At 37.3% G+C, this 19,171-nt stretch overlaps 1 protein-coding gene across 3 annotated transcripts; it reads right to left on the minus strand.

Annotated features, from left to right (window-relative positions):
- Positions 1 to 8,081: 8,081 nt before the first annotated feature.
- Positions 8,082 to 16,924, minus strand: pmt (phosphoethanolamine methyltransferase). 3 transcript variants are annotated; one of them, XM_038286539.1, is made up of 13 exons: positions 16,772 to 16,910; positions 16,605 to 16,699; positions 15,309 to 15,480; positions 14,687 to 14,842; positions 14,288 to 14,424; positions 14,024 to 14,175; positions 13,711 to 13,899; positions 11,212 to 11,301; positions 11,035 to 11,124; positions 10,798 to 10,920; positions 10,520 to 10,651; positions 8,451 to 8,567; positions 8,082 to 8,363 (listed from the first exon to the last, which is right to left on the minus strand). In XM_038286539.1, the coding sequence occupies exons 3-13, from the start codon at positions 15,467 to 15,469 to the stop codon at positions 8,253 to 8,255; spliced, it is 1,458 nt and encodes a 485-aa protein (XP_038142467.1). In that variant the 5' UTR covers positions 15,470 to 15,480; positions 16,605 to 16,699; positions 16,772 to 16,910; the 3' UTR covers positions 8,082 to 8,252. The 3 variants fall into 3 exon arrangements, with proteins under 3 accessions (XP_038142467.1, XP_038142466.1, XP_038142465.1); XM_038286538.1 differs by lacking the exon at positions 16,605 to 16,699 and having other exon boundaries at positions 16,772 to 16,924; XM_038286537.1 differs by lacking the exons at positions 16,605 to 16,699; positions 16,772 to 16,910 and adding an exon at positions 16,385 to 16,543.
- Between the last annotated feature and the right edge of the window lie 2,247 nt (positions 16,925 to 19,171).

The following is a 19,171-nucleotide window of genomic DNA, read 5'->3' on the forward strand; positions in this document are numbered from 1 at the left end:
CTTGCATATCAGAATATTCGGTTTATCTTATCTTTATTTTTCCTTAAAATAACAGTTATCCTAAAATTGAAAATAAGGCATGAGGCAAGCTGCATTAAGAAAGTGCTCAAACTTTATGTTGATTTGTATGCAGAGACAAACGGGACCATAAGTATAAAAATATGTTTCAGAACTAGTCATATTCTCCGGTTTGCAGAGCAGGCACCATCGGTTTACATGCTTGCAGTAAAAGCGTGTTCTCCTCACCAGTCTGACATCACAATATGACATCACAACATGTAAACTAAAGAAGTCAGGGGAACAGAATATTTAAGGGAAAATAAATTTCACACAACAGTTTACCTTGTCCCTAGTTAGATTTAAACTCCACAAATGTCAAAGCACAAACCAGATAACTCAGTTATGGTGGCTTCCTATCCCTATCCAAAGGTCATAGGATAAAGTCCCCTGAGGCCCCCTGAAGTTAAAACCCAACTCTTCTATTCAATTAAATTGTTATATTACCTGACTTAAGAACCTGAATTGGGATTGCCAAAACAATTATGGATAATCTTTCATTTTTTTAATGCAATAAATAGAAGGACCCCAAACAACATGTTAATAAACTAGCAAACAACTGAAATGTTTAGCTTAATCTTGAGTTCAAAATGTGTAAAAGATAATGTTCACAATTATTAGGAAAAAAAGCAGCCTTGGCTGTAAAATAAAGACCATGTGAGAGTTTGGGAGAGACACAAAGGCAACATTTTATCACCTGAAGAACATCTCTAGAATTAAATGTCTAATTAATGTCTAACAGGATCTAGGAAATCTTATTCATGCATTTATCTTTAGTATAACTGATTACTGCAACAGTGTCTTCTTAGGTGTTGGAGCTTTTTTATTTTATCTTATCCTACATTAACCTTTTTTATTCTTTCTATGATCTTTATTAGACTCTGGGGAAAGTATTTCTTTGCAGGTGCCAGGAACTGAATGTTTTTCATAACTCAAGGTCACTGTCTGCATAAAGAAATGTATGTGCATCATTGTATCACGCTGCAACTTACTCCCCACAAATTCCTTGAGTGTTTCGACGTGATCCATTGTAACTAGGGACTCCCTTTTTCCAATAAACAGTGTTGAAGACAGCAGAGGTGCTTCAGAGAGCGGTAGGAGTTTGTAACTGAGGACATCTTTGCAAGGGTCACTTCCCACGGGTAAAAATAATCTAACGTCTCTTGTCCTTCTTCCCCAGGTTATTTGATAAGTGTTTAGGTGTTCAACCTTAATAACAGGTTTGCCTAAAAAGTCCATCAGACAGCTGCAGCTGATCCAAATCACTGCTGCCAGTGTTCTCACTATAACTAAGAAAGTAAAGCACATCAGTCTGCTTCTGAAGTCCTTACACTGGCTCCCTGTAGCTCAGAGAATAGACTTTAAAATCCTTCTTTTAGTCAATAAATCACTGAATGGATCAGGACCTCAACACATAACAGATTTGTTGTCAGTGAATCAACTACCCAGACCACTAAGGTCTTCTCGTTCCAAACATGGAGAAGCAGTATTAGTTCCTACTGTATGATCTGCTGATCTGGAACAAACTCCCAGAAGTTAAACAGCTAACTGGATAATACTTTAAGGTTGTGATTCAACTGTTTTACTTTCTTTGTGTTTTTTTACTCGCTTTTGTTCTGCTTTTTTTTTTTTGGTCTAATTGACTCATTTGTTTTAAAAATGTTTTTGCTTTCATTATGTTGTTTATTTTTTATTTTATAATCAAATTTATGTAAAGCACTTTGTCTATGTACTGAATTGTGCTATACAAAGAAAATTACCTTGCCCTGCTCAAGAAATCTGAAACACAAACATATCTAAGCCTAGTTTACAACATAGACTCTTTATCCCAGGTACAATGCTTCTCTCAACTTTCCTGGGTGAAGCAAGGAAGGGATTCGGTTATTATCTGTGATCCATTGCAAACTTTGCATTTCCTATGGAAATCAAGGTCCTAGGACGACCGGGGACATAATCCAAGTTGTTTAGGGTTGAGTGCAAAGTGTCCACTGTCAGCAATGATCTGGGCTGCCATGTTATTTGTTTGCGCATGAAATCCACAGTCAACACAGCCATCTAACAAGAGCTCTTAGCGCCTTTAATGCAGAATTTTTTTTAGCTGGATTTGACACCTGCTTAAACAACAAAAAATAAAAAACATTGTTTGATTTCCACTGTATATGCTGTATTATTGTGCTTACCTGGTCAGCATACTGGCCAGACATAAACCATTTGGAGAATCTAAAACTGAATTTTAGGTTTCCATTACCAGAAATGCATTGTTATGAAAACAAACTGTAACAACTGCTTGAATTAAATAATTCACAAAGGCAATCCCATTAAAAAAAATACCAAAACCCTCCAAAAAACAGAACCCTAAAGAGAAGCCATTTCTGACAGAAGTGAAGCTGAAATTAATGTGAGAAAACGAAGCTCTGAAAGTTTTGCTAACATTAGTGATGACATTTACGATTTGAAGCTGCAACAAGCTCTCCACATTTAAAGATTAACTTAAATTACACCTGAAAACCCATCTCTAAGACGAGCCATTGGTTGAAAACTTCTAGAAAACCACAAGAAACTTCAGGAACAAAAAAAAAAAAAAAAAAACGCAATATAGTTGAGCCACAGACTTTACAGCAGAGCTGGGGGAATACAACACAGAGGTGTTAACGAAGCTAAGAAAACAGTCACATGGATACTGCTGTAAGATCACAGCAAAAAAATGTCCAGATCCTTTCTCTGTGTCTTCAATAAAGACCCCATCGCAGACTACTTGGATTAACTCGTTAAAATGAGCTGGAACTACTTGTAGGAACAGTTCTACAAATCCAACAGGTCCATAGAGCTGTTGCACCAAAAACAGAGCCGAAGAGTTCAACCACAGTAATCATAGTAAGTTCGTAAGTTTGAAACTAAAGAGAAAATTTGAGCATGTCTACCCCACTGAAATTGTTCAAAAACATGAAACGTGTGTGGGTAACAAGAAAATATTGAAAAAAAAAGTACAAATGAACCCTTAACAAGACTGTAAGAGCCAAAGTAAACGGTTTGTATTTTGTTTTTTTTCTTTGGTGGTGTTAGAGTTCTGGTTCTGTGATGTTTTTTCTTTTGGATGTTCAGTTTTGCTTTGCTCCTTGTTTTCTAGTTTTTTATGGTTTAATACTTATTTTATTGTGTTCTTTGGGTTTTTTTTTCTCAGTTTCTGTCTTAGTTTTGGTTCTGTTATGTTTTCTTTTGAGTATTCGGTTTTACTTTGCTCCATGTTTTCTAGCTTTAGTGGTTTAATTCTTATTTTGTTGTGTTTTCTGGTTATTTTCAGTTCTCAGGTTTTTATTTGTTGCCCTCTGCTGCCCTCTTGAGTTCTCTTTTTTTTTTCACTTGCCCCTTTCTTGTTTCTGCTCTGCTCACACCTGCTCCTAATCAGCTAGTTAGCTCTCCCTTTGTTTCAGTCTCCTATAAATACTCCCTCTGTGCAGTTCTTCAGTGCTGGTTCAATGTCAAATTTCCTCCAACTCCGTCTCTCTGAGCCTTCCACCTTGTGATAGTAATCCACTGATATCTCCATGGTTTCTGGTTCGTTTTCTTGTTTTGATTTTTTTGGATTACTTGCCTCTGTTTTAAGTAAACCTTCATTAAATCACCAAGTAATTCACCTCTGACCTTCTTCCTCTGCTTTTGGGCCAACAATCCATAACCAAATCATGACAGGTGGCACAGGTGCTCAGATCTCCCCCACATCTGGGGTGAGTAGTTAGGGGTGCGGTCCCTTGATATTGTAGGAGATAGGATTGTACCCAACAAGGCAGTTGGGTGAGGAGGTTTGGCAAACTTGTTAGTTGATCTTAATTTCTAACCTTTTCGAAAAGATAAAGAAAATGCAAGTGGGGCTCATGATGGCTTCTTGGAGACCACAGTTTTAAAAGAGTCGCTACAAAGTCTTTAAATGAAAAATGAGGAATGAAATAACAATTAAAGGTTGTACTAACCTACAAGATTAAAGAATATTATGCTTTTCATAGACAGATCTGTTCAATATACTGTAGTTGCTTGTTGTGTTAAAGAATACCAGTAAAGACTTCAGTGTAAAAAACACAAAACTATCCTAAATAAGGCTGTTTTCTCCATGACAAATGAGGTACAATTTAAAAAAATAGTTAGGTCACCTTAAAATCAATGCAAATAAAAATGAAGAAAATCATTTTTAACAACATTATAAATAGATATATAGATATAGACAGATTTATTTGTCATTTTGTGAACACAATTGTAAAACAAAAAGAAATTCCATTTGGAACAGCTCTCTGGACAATTTCATCTTTTTTTTAAAGTGCAGCCTAGAAAAATAGTTAAAAAATAAATAGATAAAAAATGAATATATAAAAACAGTAATATAAATATATGACTGTAAATTTACAGTTATAACTTTTTTTTTTTTTTATCAACCAGGACCATTAATAGAAGCGCACGCCTTGTTTGGAGGATTTGGTCCTTGACACAGGCGTTGTAGTTCCATCCGATGGATGTTAGCTGAATATGTTTCACCTCACTCTAAAACCCCATTATCTGCCAAAATACTGTCAGACAAAGGTCATGAGTGTAAAAAAACAAGACAAATACAGGGAGTCTGGCCACAAACATCCAACACTTTTTTACTTAACAAGGCTTGGACACACCCATTCACTTAACTGCAAAATCTTTTTAGAGCAACATAATTAGAAACATTCAAACCAAAAGTTTAGGAAACTGTTACAGGTATGTATTAATTTAAATGTTTAAGACCTGCTTTGTGGTACAACTGTTCATTTTACATACAGTTTTTATCTTTTCATCACGTTTACCAAAATTGCTGCTTAAGGTGGCTGCAGGTTGGAGTAGCTCTGCCAGCTGGACTGATATTCTTTTTTAAGAGAACTTAAGTTTATCAGTTTGTGGATCAAAGTTTCCTTTTTCTGTTGTTTTTTAGCTTCTGGTTTTCAATGCTGTGAAACTGGAAGGATTTTTATTAATATTTAATTTTTGGATAGTTGTTATTATGGGTAACCACAGTAACAATAGCAAATTGACTTTTTACACACTGGAGCAGCTCTTTAACATCTCTAAAGCTGTCACTAGTACCAGCTGAATTGAAAAGGAGGCCCTGAGGATGCAGAGCAGGAAGAAGGAGATGAACAAGAAATGTAAGTCATCGCCTCCATCTGTCATCATGGGCAATGTGAGATCTTTGGGAAACAAATTAGAAGAACTCCAAGGACCTAGCCAGAATATCAGCAATGCAGCATTATGTATTTTATTATAATCTAGCTACATGATCATTTTTGGACTCATCTTCCTAAAACATAGAAAGATTTTCTCTCTCCTGTGATATGGCTGTCTTTAAAATTCTTTTTTTTTTTTTTTTTTGTGGGATCTCTTCAAATCAGACCAGGCTTTCTCCAAAAGCATTGCCAATTATTAATATTGCCTTTGTTATTTTCAAGACACAGTTTGATTTGTTTTCCAGATGCTTCATAAAAGCATTTGCATTTTGGATGTTGTTCTTTTTCTATCATATTCCGTGGAACCATGATTTTCCCCTGCGGAACCAGTTCTTAGATATTTTTCCAGAGGAGGCCTCTCCTACTACACCCTCTGTTGTGAAGGTTGATCAGAAGTTTGACTTGATCAAAGACTACTTGCTTTTGAGTATCTCTTTCACTTCCTTTATTTGTCTTAGCAATTATAATTCCTCCACACACCCACGAGGTACATTACAAATTGTTTGTTAGGACATCTGTTTTCTGCTCAGTTACTGCCACTTTGTTGGCCGTCCTCCAGGATCCTGCTAATTTCTATTAGAGAACTGAACTGCCAGGTCACCAACTTGATGATTGATACGATCTAAAATGTTTATATACATGCTTTTTTGGTTATCATCTTCCTCTGGTTCCCTGAGGCATGAAAACACCACACTTTTCAGATTTTAATTCATGAAGTACTTTTAAAATCACTTTTATTTTTATATGTACTTAATTCCACCTTCTTTATATTTTGGTGTGTCATGTATTGCACAGACACAACACACAATCAAAACCTTAGTGCAAAGCATCATATAGCTTCTCCACATTGGGCTTTATAGTTCTGCTAACTTTGAATCTGTTTTCATATATGGTGTAAACGTGTTTGTGTGTGATAATAAAAACATATTTTTATTAAATGATTTTGTAATTATGCTTTTTACTACAAATAGATTATATTTTTTCATGTGTACACTTTGCAAAGTTTGCAATGTAGGGCCCACCTTGTTAGTAAATCCATCAGCAGCTATCTCCGTCACTCTCTGTGACTTCACAATTGACACTGTGGAGTCTTTCCCCTTACTCCTCCATCATTGAGTCCTTACTCACCTCCTCCACCACCAACTGGTACACTGGTGTCACCTCCAAGGACAGGGCCAGACTGCAGCGTTTCATCCAGTCTGCAGAGAAGATTATTGGCTGCAATCTTCCATCTCTCCAGGATCTGTACAGGAAAGATTGTGGCTGATCTTTCGCACCCCAGCCACAAACTTCAGTCATGACCCTCTGGTAGGAGGCTGCGGCACATCAGGACCAAAACCTCATGCCATAAGAACAGTTTCTTCCCATCCACTACCAGCCTTATCAATAAGGCCCAGAGACCCCAGTGACACTGACACTGGCTCCCCCGTTCAGGACCTAGAAGCTACACTAACGTACCATCTCCAGACCTTCTGTATTACATTAACGCACAGCCTACTGTGTACAGTATACAGTATATAGCATCGTGTATGTTTTATATTGGATATAGCTATAGATTCGATATTCTGTATATATATCTAATTTGTCTGCAGCATCAACACCAAGTCCAATTCCTTGTAAGTACAAACCTACTTGGTAATAAACTTGTTTTGATTCTGAAATACAAACAAAAGGCAATTGTATGGATATAGAGTATTATAGCTGCTTCCTAAGAAAATGTAGGATGGAAAATGATTAGATGAGTTGCTAATGTGGATATTTATGGCAGAGTTAATCCCACCTATCCTTTGAAGATGGACAGATAAAATACTGGGGGTGTTCTGGGTTCATCCAACTGAACTAGTGCCTGTGGCATTTTTATTTTTATACGATGTTTTTGGAGTTGACTGCTTGGTTGGTTGTATAATGAGCCCATTTAGGAAAAAGTAACAACAGTTCTACTGATTTTTTAATGTAATATTTACAGGAACTAAATTAAATGCAAACCATACTGAGGCTGAGATCAATGTATTTAGTTGTGTGTAAAAACTTCCTCTGTTTATTTTCCAAAAATAGTTAGCATTAAATAATGAATTATGTAACCTATCCCTATCTGTAAACAGTCCTTTTTTTATGGTACAACAGTATCAACAGCAATACTACAACCAACCACATGTCCATGACAAACAGGCTGAAAAGCTTTTCAGTCCCGCCAGAGGTATTTCTATAAGGTGCAGCTGCTGGGTTTGTACAAGAATGGTTGTGTTGAAACTAGTGATGCCCTGAGGATTGCTCACTGGAATTACTGTAAAAGACTGAGAAGTTAGATGAGCTTTATTGATCTCACAGCGGAGAAATTCACTAATTCACTAAGTTGCCCCCAATTCTGCTGTCCTAGAGGACACTGGACTTAAAAGTAAAGTTGTTAAATCATTTTTATGTAGGCAATGAAAAAATAGGACAAGGTAATTGTCACTCATTATGAGGTCTGTGAAACTCTTGAATAGATGATAAAAACAAGTTAAGCCAAGAGCAACAAATGTGTCACAAAAGGAAATCCTGCTCCCAGGTTTCCATAAGCAGAAACATGTTTGCTATATCTCTGTATAAAATCTGTGTTCTGGAACCAAAATTACTCATTCCTTCATGAATTCTATATAAACAAGGCCAAATGTTGCCTGGAAAATAATCTTGCACCAAAAAGCAGCAAGATTATCTGTTGTCTTGCTTGTGAATCCTGGGTAGAAGTGTCTACAGTTGGCTGAGCATACAAAAACTTTTCAAAAAATGTCTCGAAAAAACATATAGTTAGATCTAAAACAGGTTTCTTTATTTTTTGTCATCATATCATATTCAAAATCATCTCTGACACTTTAGAGATATTTTAAAAATTAAAAACATAGTTGTTGGGGTCTTTCATATAAAAAAGAGCTATAATTATTCTCCTTTAAATTTTAATTCCAATTCTTGTGAATTCATTCAGTTCCTTGTAGCATGGAAGAGTCCCCATCGCTGATCTCCACTTTTAGAGCGTTCCAGCTTTTCCCTCCATCCATTAACTATTGCAAAGTAGTCCTCCTCAGAAAACTCCTACAAAAGAGATAACAAAATAAATATGTATGTGATGCAGGTAATATGTTAGTTGTCAATTTAAACAGGAAAATAATGCAAACTAACCTGAATAAATTCCTCCTTTATAGTCTCTGCTCTCTGCAGCTCAGTCTGGATCACTTGGATGAACTGGGAGGTTCTGTCCTGGACCTGAACATTGCAGAAACCAGCCTCCTGAATGAACTGCATTAGAGAGAGGGGGAATGAGAAAGTTTGTGACGAGCGCCATCTGCTGGCATTTGTTTAGTATTACTTCACCTAAAGAAACCAAAATAAACTTGTATTTTATTAGTAAAACATAGTGGTATCACATGTCTGTCTAGAGTTTTTTTTCCTCACAAAAGATGCAAAAGGCTTTGGATTAAGCTCACAGTAATCCCAAACAGTTTTGGCTTCATTGACCCCCTCATGTGTGCTTCCCCCCGTGGCGTCTCCCGGTTTTGATTTCTTGTTTTTGGTGGCTAGATTTGTGTTTCTGTTTCCATCTGCATCCAAATAAATCTGCAAGAACTCATCTCTGCCTCCTCATCTCTGCATTTGGGTCCTCAACCAACTTCCATCCAACCCTGACAGACAGATCTTCCATTAGGAACAGTCAGAGTAATTTTCATTTTTTAATTTAGCCTTGATATAACAAGATTAATCTAACTGACCGACAGACCTGGCCAATAAGGCGCAGTTCAAATAATCATTACTAGTTTATAATGTAAAGATCAAATAGAAATGCCAATTTTGCAAATAGAATATAAACATCAAAAGCTAAATACTGTAAATTCACTATTATCCCTTTAGGCCATCTTCACATGGCTCTTATTTTGATGCCTGCTGCTTCTGGTAAACATTACTGCAGATATTCACACTCAAACAGGATAAATCTTACACTTTGGTGGAGATATGTTCCTACAGCATACAGTAAGATAAGATACAATACAAGATATCCACAGCTGAACTGTAGACAAAAATAAATAAATAAATCACACGTTGTTCAACTGTTTTTGGCATAACTCAACATATGTGGATTGTGACTGCATTACTCTTCAAAGGTGAAAACATTGGTCTTCAACATTTTTTGAAGACAGAATAATTTTTCAACCATCAAAAACTAACAATTTATAAAATCATTAGCAACATACCCTCTATAATTAGTTTAATAATTTGACTCCATGTATATGTTTTTATACCTCTGCATTTAGCTCTAGTAGCAGTCGATCACCCATTTCCTAAAAAAGTGATTAAGGACTTTTTAAATTTACAGAATTTTCATCCTTAATGTAATCACTAGTATTACAGATTCATATTCAATCCACTATGAAGAAAATTATTTAAAAATACAGTCATATTCTCATCACCTTAAACAACCAAATAACCTGAAAAGGTTTGGCTGGTAGAAGGAAGCTTTACGTCATGAGTATAATAAATTTGTTGTAGTGTTGCTACCCTGTTAAGAGTCGCTTTAACTGATACAGATGATGTGTCTTGAACTTTGACTTTATTGCTCCTTCTTTGCTGATGATTAATAGAGTCATTTAATTATGAATTGATTTAACTAAATCCTACAGTTCAAAGGTTTTGATATTACTGAGAGAACATAGCTGGGGAAGCTCTTGGCTAAGATCGATCTATATCCTCAATAGCTGGTCCAAGTGCTGCTATTCCTCTTAGTCATATTATTGGTCCCAGTCACATCAATAAGCAGATCAACAAACTAATGTACTATCAGGGAATGTTAGTTTCAGTTGAATTTTTCACTCATTGCTTTTGGAAAAGCCTTTTAACCTTTCACCTTTTATCTAATCAATACTTTATCTTTCTTTCTCAAACCACGTTTAAATATGTGGATGTTTGTCAGGAAAGCTAACTGTTCAAACATATTATTGCTGTTTGTGCAATAGGTAATGATAATGACAAAAAGGCATAGAAATAAGTAAAACAAATCTATTATGCATTAATAAGCTTATGAAATGGGTGTCAGAGTAACTAATTTATTGCCACCTTATTTGAAGCTTAGACAAATAAAATGGAAAAACTTCAATTAAAATTGTAATAGATTTAAACTAGATCGCCAGCCCCGCTATGAACCAGATGCAGTGGAAAATTGTCATATCTAAATGGCTTGGTTCAGCATACTGGCTTACCTTGCCGTACTCTGACGGCGTGTAGAGGATGTAACCTCTCTGTTTGACATAAGCTTCAAACACTGGAGTCCATGGTTTCTCCCCACAGCAGTAGTCACTGATTAGCAGCTGACCGCCTGGCTTCAACCAGGACTGGATGCAAGGAAGAAGAAAGATTACTGATGATAAGGAAAAACAGTTCTTTATTTAGTTATTTAGTTTTTTCATATATGTCTCTCACAATAAACAGGAGATCAATCAATCAGTTTTTGAAATAATGAGATAAATACATCGCTTACGTGGAAGCGCTTGAAAAGGGCAAGTTTGTCATCTATGTGCAAAATTGTGTCTCTGCTGTAGATCACATTAAAGGAACCTTCAGGAAATGTCCTCTTGGTGGCATCTGCCACCTCAAACTGCACCTGAGGAAAAGCTGACAGCTTAGGGATGCATATAATCGCTGTTCAGCGGTTCAAACTTCTATCAACCTGAGTGTATATTCAATTGATAAGGAAATGGAAATAAACGCTACTTACTGTTTGCAGTTTTTCTGTTTTTGCTCTCTCTAAGGCAATGTCTACCATGTTGTCTGACAGATCCAAGCCAAGCACTTCCACCCCAAACATCTAAAGAATAACAGAATCGTTGCCTTACTTTTAGTTTTCCTAAACCAAAAATCAAAACCAATCAATGTTAGGCTGTCCCAAATGTACCTTTGCCATATAAAAGTCTCCTCCACCAATGCCACAGCCAACATCCAGAACCTTCTGTCCAGGCTTAAGGTTCAGTAGGTCCACAAATTCCTGGTGGGGTAATTTATACGTAAATAATTTCCTTTATTTAAAGCTAAAAGTCCCATCACTCTTGTAAAACACCTTCCTTATGTTATGCTAACATGTTTTCGAACACGCCTACATAATTCGCATGGCAAGATGAAGTGCAAATCACTTAAAAATATTCATCCCTTCTTACTTTATTAAGTAATGGCAAAAATTAAGACATTATTATATTTGATCATAAAAAACATCTTTCCATTACTACTGGAAGCCATTTGCAATAGTAAAGCAATACTTAAACTGATGGCAATGCAATTGTTTTAGGAAACTTACAAATCTCATTACTTTACATAGATAAAGGCAGATTTAGAGTTCTTTTTATTTAGACATGCATTTCTAAACCTTATTAAAAACTGTTAATGATCAGTTTTGATGGGAAAAAGTAAGAAAATGTTTGTATTTAGATGTAAAAACGTTTAAAATTGCCATCATATTAGATATACAGGTGCTGGTCATAAAATTAGAATATCATGAAAAAGTAGATTGATTTCAGTAATTCCATTTAAAAAGTGAAACTTGTATATTATATTCATACATTACATACAAACTCATATTTCAGATGTTTATTTTGTTTAATTTTGATGATTACAAATGACAACAAATGAAAATCTCAAATTCATCATATCAGAAAATTAGAATATTACTGAAGACCAATAAAAACAAAGGATTTATAGAAATGTTGGCCAACTGAAAAGTATGAACATGAAAAGTATGAGCATGTACAGCACTCAGTATTTAGTTGGGCCTCCTTTGGCCTGTATTACTGCAGCAATGCGGCGTGGCATGGAGTCGATCAGTCTGTGGCACTGCTCAGGTGTTATGATAGCCCAGGTTGCTCTAATAGTGGCTTTTAGCTCTTCTGAATTGTTGGGTCTGGTGTATTGCATCTTCTTCTTCACAATACCCCATAGATTTTCTATGGGGTTAAGGTCAGGAGAGTTTGCTGGCCAATTAAGAACAGGGATACCATGGTCCTTCAACCAGGTACTGGTAGCTTTGGCACTGTGTGCAGGTGCCAAGTCCTGTTGGAAAATGAAATCTGCATCTCCAAAAAGTTGGTCAGCTGCAGGAAGCATGAAGTGCTCTAAAACTTCCTGGTATGTGGCTGCGTTGACCCTGGACCTCAGAAAACACAATGGACCAACACCAGCAGATGACATGGCACCCCAAACCATCACTGACTGTGGAAACTTTACACTGGACTTCAAGCAACGTGGATGAAGTGCCTCTCTTCTTTTCCTCCAGACTCTGGGACCTTGATTTCCAAAGGAAATGCAAAATTTACTTTCATCAGAGAACATGACTTTGGACCACTCACCAGCAGTCCAGTCCTGTTTCTCTTTAGCCCAGGCAAGACGCTTCTGACGCTGTCTGTGGTTCAAGAGTGGCTTGACACAAGGAATGCGACAGCAGAAACCCATGTCTTTCATACGTCTGTGTGTGGTGGTTCTTGAAGCACTCACTCCAGCTGCAGTCCACTCTTTGTGAATCTCCCCCACATTTTTGAATGGGTTTTGTTTCACAATCCTCTCCAGGGTGCGGTTATCTCTCTTGCTTGTACACTTTTTTCGACCACATCTTTTCCTTCCCTTCGCCTCTCTATTAATGTGCTTGGACACTGAGCTCTGTGAATAGCCAGCCTCTTTAGCGATGACCTTTTGTGTCTTGCCCTCCTTGTGCAAGGTGTCGATGGTCGTCTTTTGGACAACTGTCAAGTCAGCAGTCTTCCCCATGATTGTGTAGCCTATAGAACTAGACTGAAAGACCATTTAAAGGCTTTTGCAGGTGGTTTGAGTTAATTAGCTGATTAGAGTGTGGCACCAGGGGCCATCAATTTTGAACCTTTTCACAATATTCTAATTTTCTGATATGATGAATTTGAGATTTTCATTTGTTGTCATTTGTAATCATCAAAATTAAACAAAATAAACATCTGAAATATATGAGTTTGTATGTAATGTATGAATATAATATACAAGTTTCACTTTTTAAATGGAATTACTGAAATCAATCTACTTTTTCATGATATTCTAATTTTATGACCAGCACCTGTATACCCTTGTCAGTAATTATTGAATATGTATTTTTTGGAAGCATGAATCCACTGGCCTTTTGACAAATTTTCTTTTAAATTAGTTTCTATGTCTTTGTATTGTAAAGGCCTCCATCACCCTCTGCCTTTAGCTTGGTACAAGTATTTTCTTTCTGATTTAAACAGGGCCTTTGCTGGACACATCCAAAACATTACTATCCGGTTAGAAGATAGGGAATAATTAACATATTACTTTAAATATAAGGCAGAGTGATGTCTGAACTGTATCATCAGATATATGTGTTCTTGATAGTGTATGAATTTTACCCCTTTTTGTTTCTTACCTTTGTAGTGCTGGGTCCACCTGTGCTAACATAACCAGACCCAAACATCTTTTCATAGCGCAGGATGCCTCTTCTAGTGTACTGTTGGTTGTCCAGGAACTGCTGGAATGTGCCGTAGCCGCTCTGGGCGTTTGAGGAGCGGGGGAGCTTCTGCAGCAGCCAGCACATCTGGTTTGGATTGTTTTTCATCTGATAAGGTGGAGGTGAGGGGGATAAGAAGAAGGATATGTCCATATCATAAACCCCTTTACTGCTTTAAAATGAAGGAACAATGAAATTAAGGAACTATCTGTAGATAAGATTCTAGAAGTACCTCAATATAAGTCCGAACTCTCCTTTTAAAGACAATGTCGAAACCAAAGTTTTGGTCCCCCTCTGGTGCTTCCACTTGTACTGAGGTGGCCAGGTGAGTGTACTGTGCTTCAGTGCGGTAACAGGTGGGGTTGAAATCTCTCTTGCAGTCACCTGTACAAAAAATGTAAAAATTATCTTTCTTTTGAATACCATATGTATTTTTAAAAAAAAATAAATGTAAATTCAAATAATAAGAAAAGTCATAATCCTGTTAGCTTAGCACCTGAACGGTGATTGCATGACTCTCTGAAGAAGAGAAAGCCACCAGGCTGCAGCCAGTTCAGCATTTTCTCCATAAAGGATTTTAGCTCCTCATCACTTAGATACATCAGCAGCCAGTTTGAGAAGATAAAGTTGACACTGAGGAAACAATTAAATAACTTACTAAAAAATTAGCCTCTTGGTGAGAAATTATGAATATATTGAGGTGATCACAATTCAATTTACTAAAATTGATTCCCAACTTATCAGTACACTTTACAGAAAACGGTAGAGATGAGTTTTTTTTTTTGGGTAACAGTAATAGTAAAGGATCACTTGTTTCACCACTGATTCACAGTTTGAGACAAGATTTTTTGTAATCCAACTTGTTTAACCTTTAACTTGTCTGTTCTTTTCACACCTGTGCTGGGGGATGTCCAGCTTTGTGACATCAGCTTGGATAAAGGTGACGTTGCTATGGTGACCGTTGGTCTCCCTGTTCTTCTCCACAAAGCTTTGCATGAAGTCCACTGCGGTCACGTGGGTCGCTTTGGTCAGCAGGTGACTGGTGTAGCGGCTGTAGAGGCACATACAAAACTTTATCTTTATATTTATTTTGTTTTTCTTCACAGATCAAGACCAAAATTTTGTGTAACGTGATTACTATTATCAAAACAATCTAAAATAGTATCTGAGATTCTTACAAGCTCACAAAAGAAAGCATGCTGACTCGCAGCAGGAGATTGGATATTATCACACAACTTCTTAAATGATTGTCCTGCCTGTGTTTGTGAAATTAACAGTCTTGGCCTAAATCCATTTCTGTTTAATGATTGCTTTTCAAAATCTCACTTGTGTTTCTCCTATTTCTTTTATTTTTCTTATTTTTTTTTACCTCTTTGTTCCTTTATTTCCAAGAAAAACACCAACATTTATCATGTGTATTACTCATGATATACCCTACAAATAAACTCATTTTATTTGGTACAATTACAATGCTCAAACAAAGAGGTAAAATAGTTTTAAAGTGCACTTTCACCGACCCAATTCCTGCTCCCAGCTCCAGGACCCTGCATCCATCCAGGGGAGGCAGCATGGAGAGGATTTCGGGCAGCTCATGCTCAGTCAGCTCTTTGGCACGAGTATCCAGCATCATTTCCTCCACAGTGGCAGCCTTCGAGTGCTCCTTCCAAAACTCTGTCATGTTGCTACGTACTGTAAAGCAAATAGGGGAATAGGGAAGGAAAACAACTGTTAGTGTGGAACCTAAGGATTTAATAAAGGTTAGGAAAAAAAAAAAAACTATCAACAAAAACATGTTTGGACAGATGTAAATTATTTTACTGCCACATCAATAATAAGTTAGTAATAAGTAGTAATTTTAACTACTGAACTCTTTCATGTGTCAAAGGCTGTCGGCATGGGGATAAAAATAATTACTTGTTAAAATCTTGTCATTCATATTAAAACCAGCTTATGTCTTCAATTCAATTACTATATTTTTAAACAGGCAGATATGAGCTGGAATCTTTTAACCATAAATCTACCCTAACGCTGTAGAGCACACAGATTAACCATTAATAGATTAGGTAATCTTAAAGCAGTACAGTGGTGCGCTGCACTCGCAGATGGAAATCCATCTGGACTTTTTTTACAAAGTTCTCATGTTTGAACTTACTAAGATAGAAGACGCTTTCAGAAATCATAAAATAAATTTGTGAAATTAATTCAAAGGGAAGATTTACAGCAGCATGTCTGTAATATTAGATAAACAAATGCATGAAAAATGAACTGAAAATAGACATGAAATTCTGACCATTGTTTACTTTGTACATAAGATCCCCTCTTAAATTATAATTATTAATTAATAATCATCCTTAATTAGCAGGAAAATCAGATTAATTCATTGTCTAAGAGAGCAGGGGACAACTACTTGTTACCACTCTAAACCTGACAAAGCTGGAAGGATGTTTTGGCAGCTCAATGATCCCAGGAGGATTATTTCCACCAGCTGAATGAACAATTCCTCCAAAACCACAAGAGGCAGCTCCAGCTGTATCCAAACTTTGGTGTCATCATTTCCATCCAAAGACAGCAGACCATTATAATCTCCTCATACCTTTTTCCATGGTGGTCTGTGGTTGATATGGTGCAGGATAAAAATTAATTCCCAATGTCCATTTAATAAGGCAGATAATGAATAATGTAGTCTCAAACTAGACTTTTTTACTACTTGCAGCCCCTCCCAGACAAAGTGCAGATTTCAGTTTGTGTGGTCGCTCTTTAAATAAAAAGGTCAAGTGGCGCGACTAGGAGGTGGTCTGCATTTGAAAACTGACCATTAGGATGCGCCCAATGCGACAGCAGGGGAGGGGATGCATATGAATAATCAAACAAGGACAAGGGTTCCTGTAGTGCCCATGATTCAGACTTTCTAATAAAGAAAAAACACCTGTGATAGCTGTCAGCCTAAGGCAAAAAAAGAGTCCCTGTGATGAAAACTTACCTCTCTTTTTGCCGTCGGTAGATCTGTGTGATGTTCTGCCTAACTGGTTTTGTCTCACCTCATGGAGGTTGTGCTGACACCAGAGGAAATGTCTCGTGGCATGTGTGAATTACGCAACATTGCCTCATCCAGCTCAGGCTCAGAGCCAGGACTGCTGCACTGAGCCGTGTGAGGTTTAAAGCTGCAGAAGTTTCTTTATCTTTAGATTTCATAATTTTCAGCTCAAAGGATCGTTTACACAAACTGTTGAACGTAACTGTTCTATTTATAGATATTAAAATTCATTTAGTTACCAGATTGTGAAAATGCCTATTGTAGTTTTTCTCCTGAAATAAAAACAATACATACAGATTTAAGACACTTCTTCACATTTCAACCTCAAATCATATGTTTTAAAATGTATTTATTTTAGAATTTTATATGCAAGAGCACCAGAAGCTTGCCTAAAAATCTGAAACAGAAGGACAACATTCCCAACGTTTGAAATTTATTTTTTGATTTTCAAATTTGTTCAAGACACTCTCTTCTTGAGTCAGTATTTCCTAAAACCATCTTTTTTATTTTTTTTTTTTTAGCTCTATTCATCATCAAATCAGTTCTGGAGACTCTTACTGGCTCTGCCAAATAAATGCTTGCCCATAACATAATGCTGCTATCACCATGTTTCATATTTGGGATGGTGAGTTCACGATAATTGGCAATATGTTTATTGACAGCTATAGAATTCTGTATATAGACTAGATCAACAGTTCAGTTTTGATCTCTCCTGACCAGAGTGTCTTCTGCTTTATCCTTGCTGTGTCCTCTACAAGGCATTTGCCCAACTTTTGTTTGTGAAGTATTTGACATCTTTCATGTCAGGCTGCAAATGCACACTTATATATCCTGCTGTAGTCCTCTAAAATATATATATATATATATAAAATAGATGCTGAGGTGACATTAGGGACACTGACAAACTAGTTACACTAAAGTTTCCTCAAGAGTAAAAAGGCTAGAAGGAGCAGAAGCATGCTAAACTTTTGCAAATTTCTATGTTGAAAATATCTGAAAAACATACACTATATTGCCAAAAGTATTTGCTCACCCATCCAAATTATTGGAATCAGGTGTTCCAATCACTTCCATGGCCACAGGTGTATAAATTCAAGCACCTAGGCATGCAGACTGTTTTTACAAACATTTGTGAAAGAATGGGTCGCTCTCAGGAGCTCAGTGAATTCCAGCGTGGAACTGTGATAGGATGCCACCTGTGCAACAAATCCAGTCGTGAAATTTCCTCGCTCCTAAATATTCCACAGTCAACTGTCAGCTGTATTATAAGAAAATGGAAGTGTTTGGGAACGACAGCAACTCAGCCACGAAGTGGTAGGCCACGTAAACTGACGGAGCGGGGTCAGCGGATGCTGACGCGCATAGTGCGAAGAGGTCGCCAACTTTCTGCAGAGTCAATCACTACAGACCTCCAAACTTCATGTGGCCTTCAGATTAGCTCAAGAACAGTGCGCAGAGAGCTTCATGGAATGGGTTTCCATGGTCGAGCAGCTGCATCCAAGCCATACATCACCAAGTGCAATGCAAAGCGTCGGATGCGGTGGTGTAAAGCACGCCGCCACTGGACTCTAGAGCAGTGGAGACGCGTTCTCTGGAGTGACGAATCGCGCTTCTCCATCTGGCAATCTGATGGACGGGTCTGGGTTTGGCGGTTGCCAGGAGAACGGTACTTGTCTGACTGCATTGTGCCAAGTGTAAAGTTTGGTGGAGGGGGGATTATGGTGTGAGGTTGTTTTTCAGGAGCTGGGCTTGGCCCCTTAGTTCCAGTGAAAGGAACTCTGAATGCTTCAGCATACCAAGACATTTTGGACAATTCCATGCTCCCAACTTTGTGGGAACAGTTTGGAGCTGGCCCCTTCCTCTTCCAACATGACTGTGCACCAGTGCACAAAGCAAGGTCCATAAAGACATGGATGACAGAGTCTGGTGTGGATGAACTTGACTGGCCTGCACAGAGTCCTGACCTCAACCCGATAGAACACCTTTGGGATGAATTAGAGCGGAGACTGAGAGCCAGGCCTTCTCGTCCAACATCAGTGTGCGACCTCACAAATGCGCTTCTGGAAGAATGGTCAAAAATTCCCATAAACACACTCCTAAACCTTGTGGACAGCCTTCCCAGAAGAGTTGAAGCTGTTCTAGCTGCAAAGGGTGGACCGACGTCATATTGAACCCTATGGATTAGGAACGGGATGTCACTTAAGCTCATATGTGAGTCAAGGCAGGTGAGCAAATACTTTTGGCAATATAGTGTATATCATATGTCTCTGTGTTGTTATATTGCATTAATTTTCAACAAAGTAGATTTGTGTTTGCAACATGATAAAATATGTAGACTTTGATACA

This window comes from Cyprinodon tularosa, unplaced genomic scaffold (genome assembly GCF_016077235.1).
Source record: "Cyprinodon tularosa strain WSP-4 unplaced genomic scaffold, ASM1607723v1 ctg228, whole genome shotgun sequence".
In the NCBI taxonomy this organism is placed as follows: domain Eukaryota; kingdom Metazoa; phylum Chordata; class Actinopteri; order Cyprinodontiformes; family Cyprinodontidae; genus Cyprinodon; species Cyprinodon tularosa.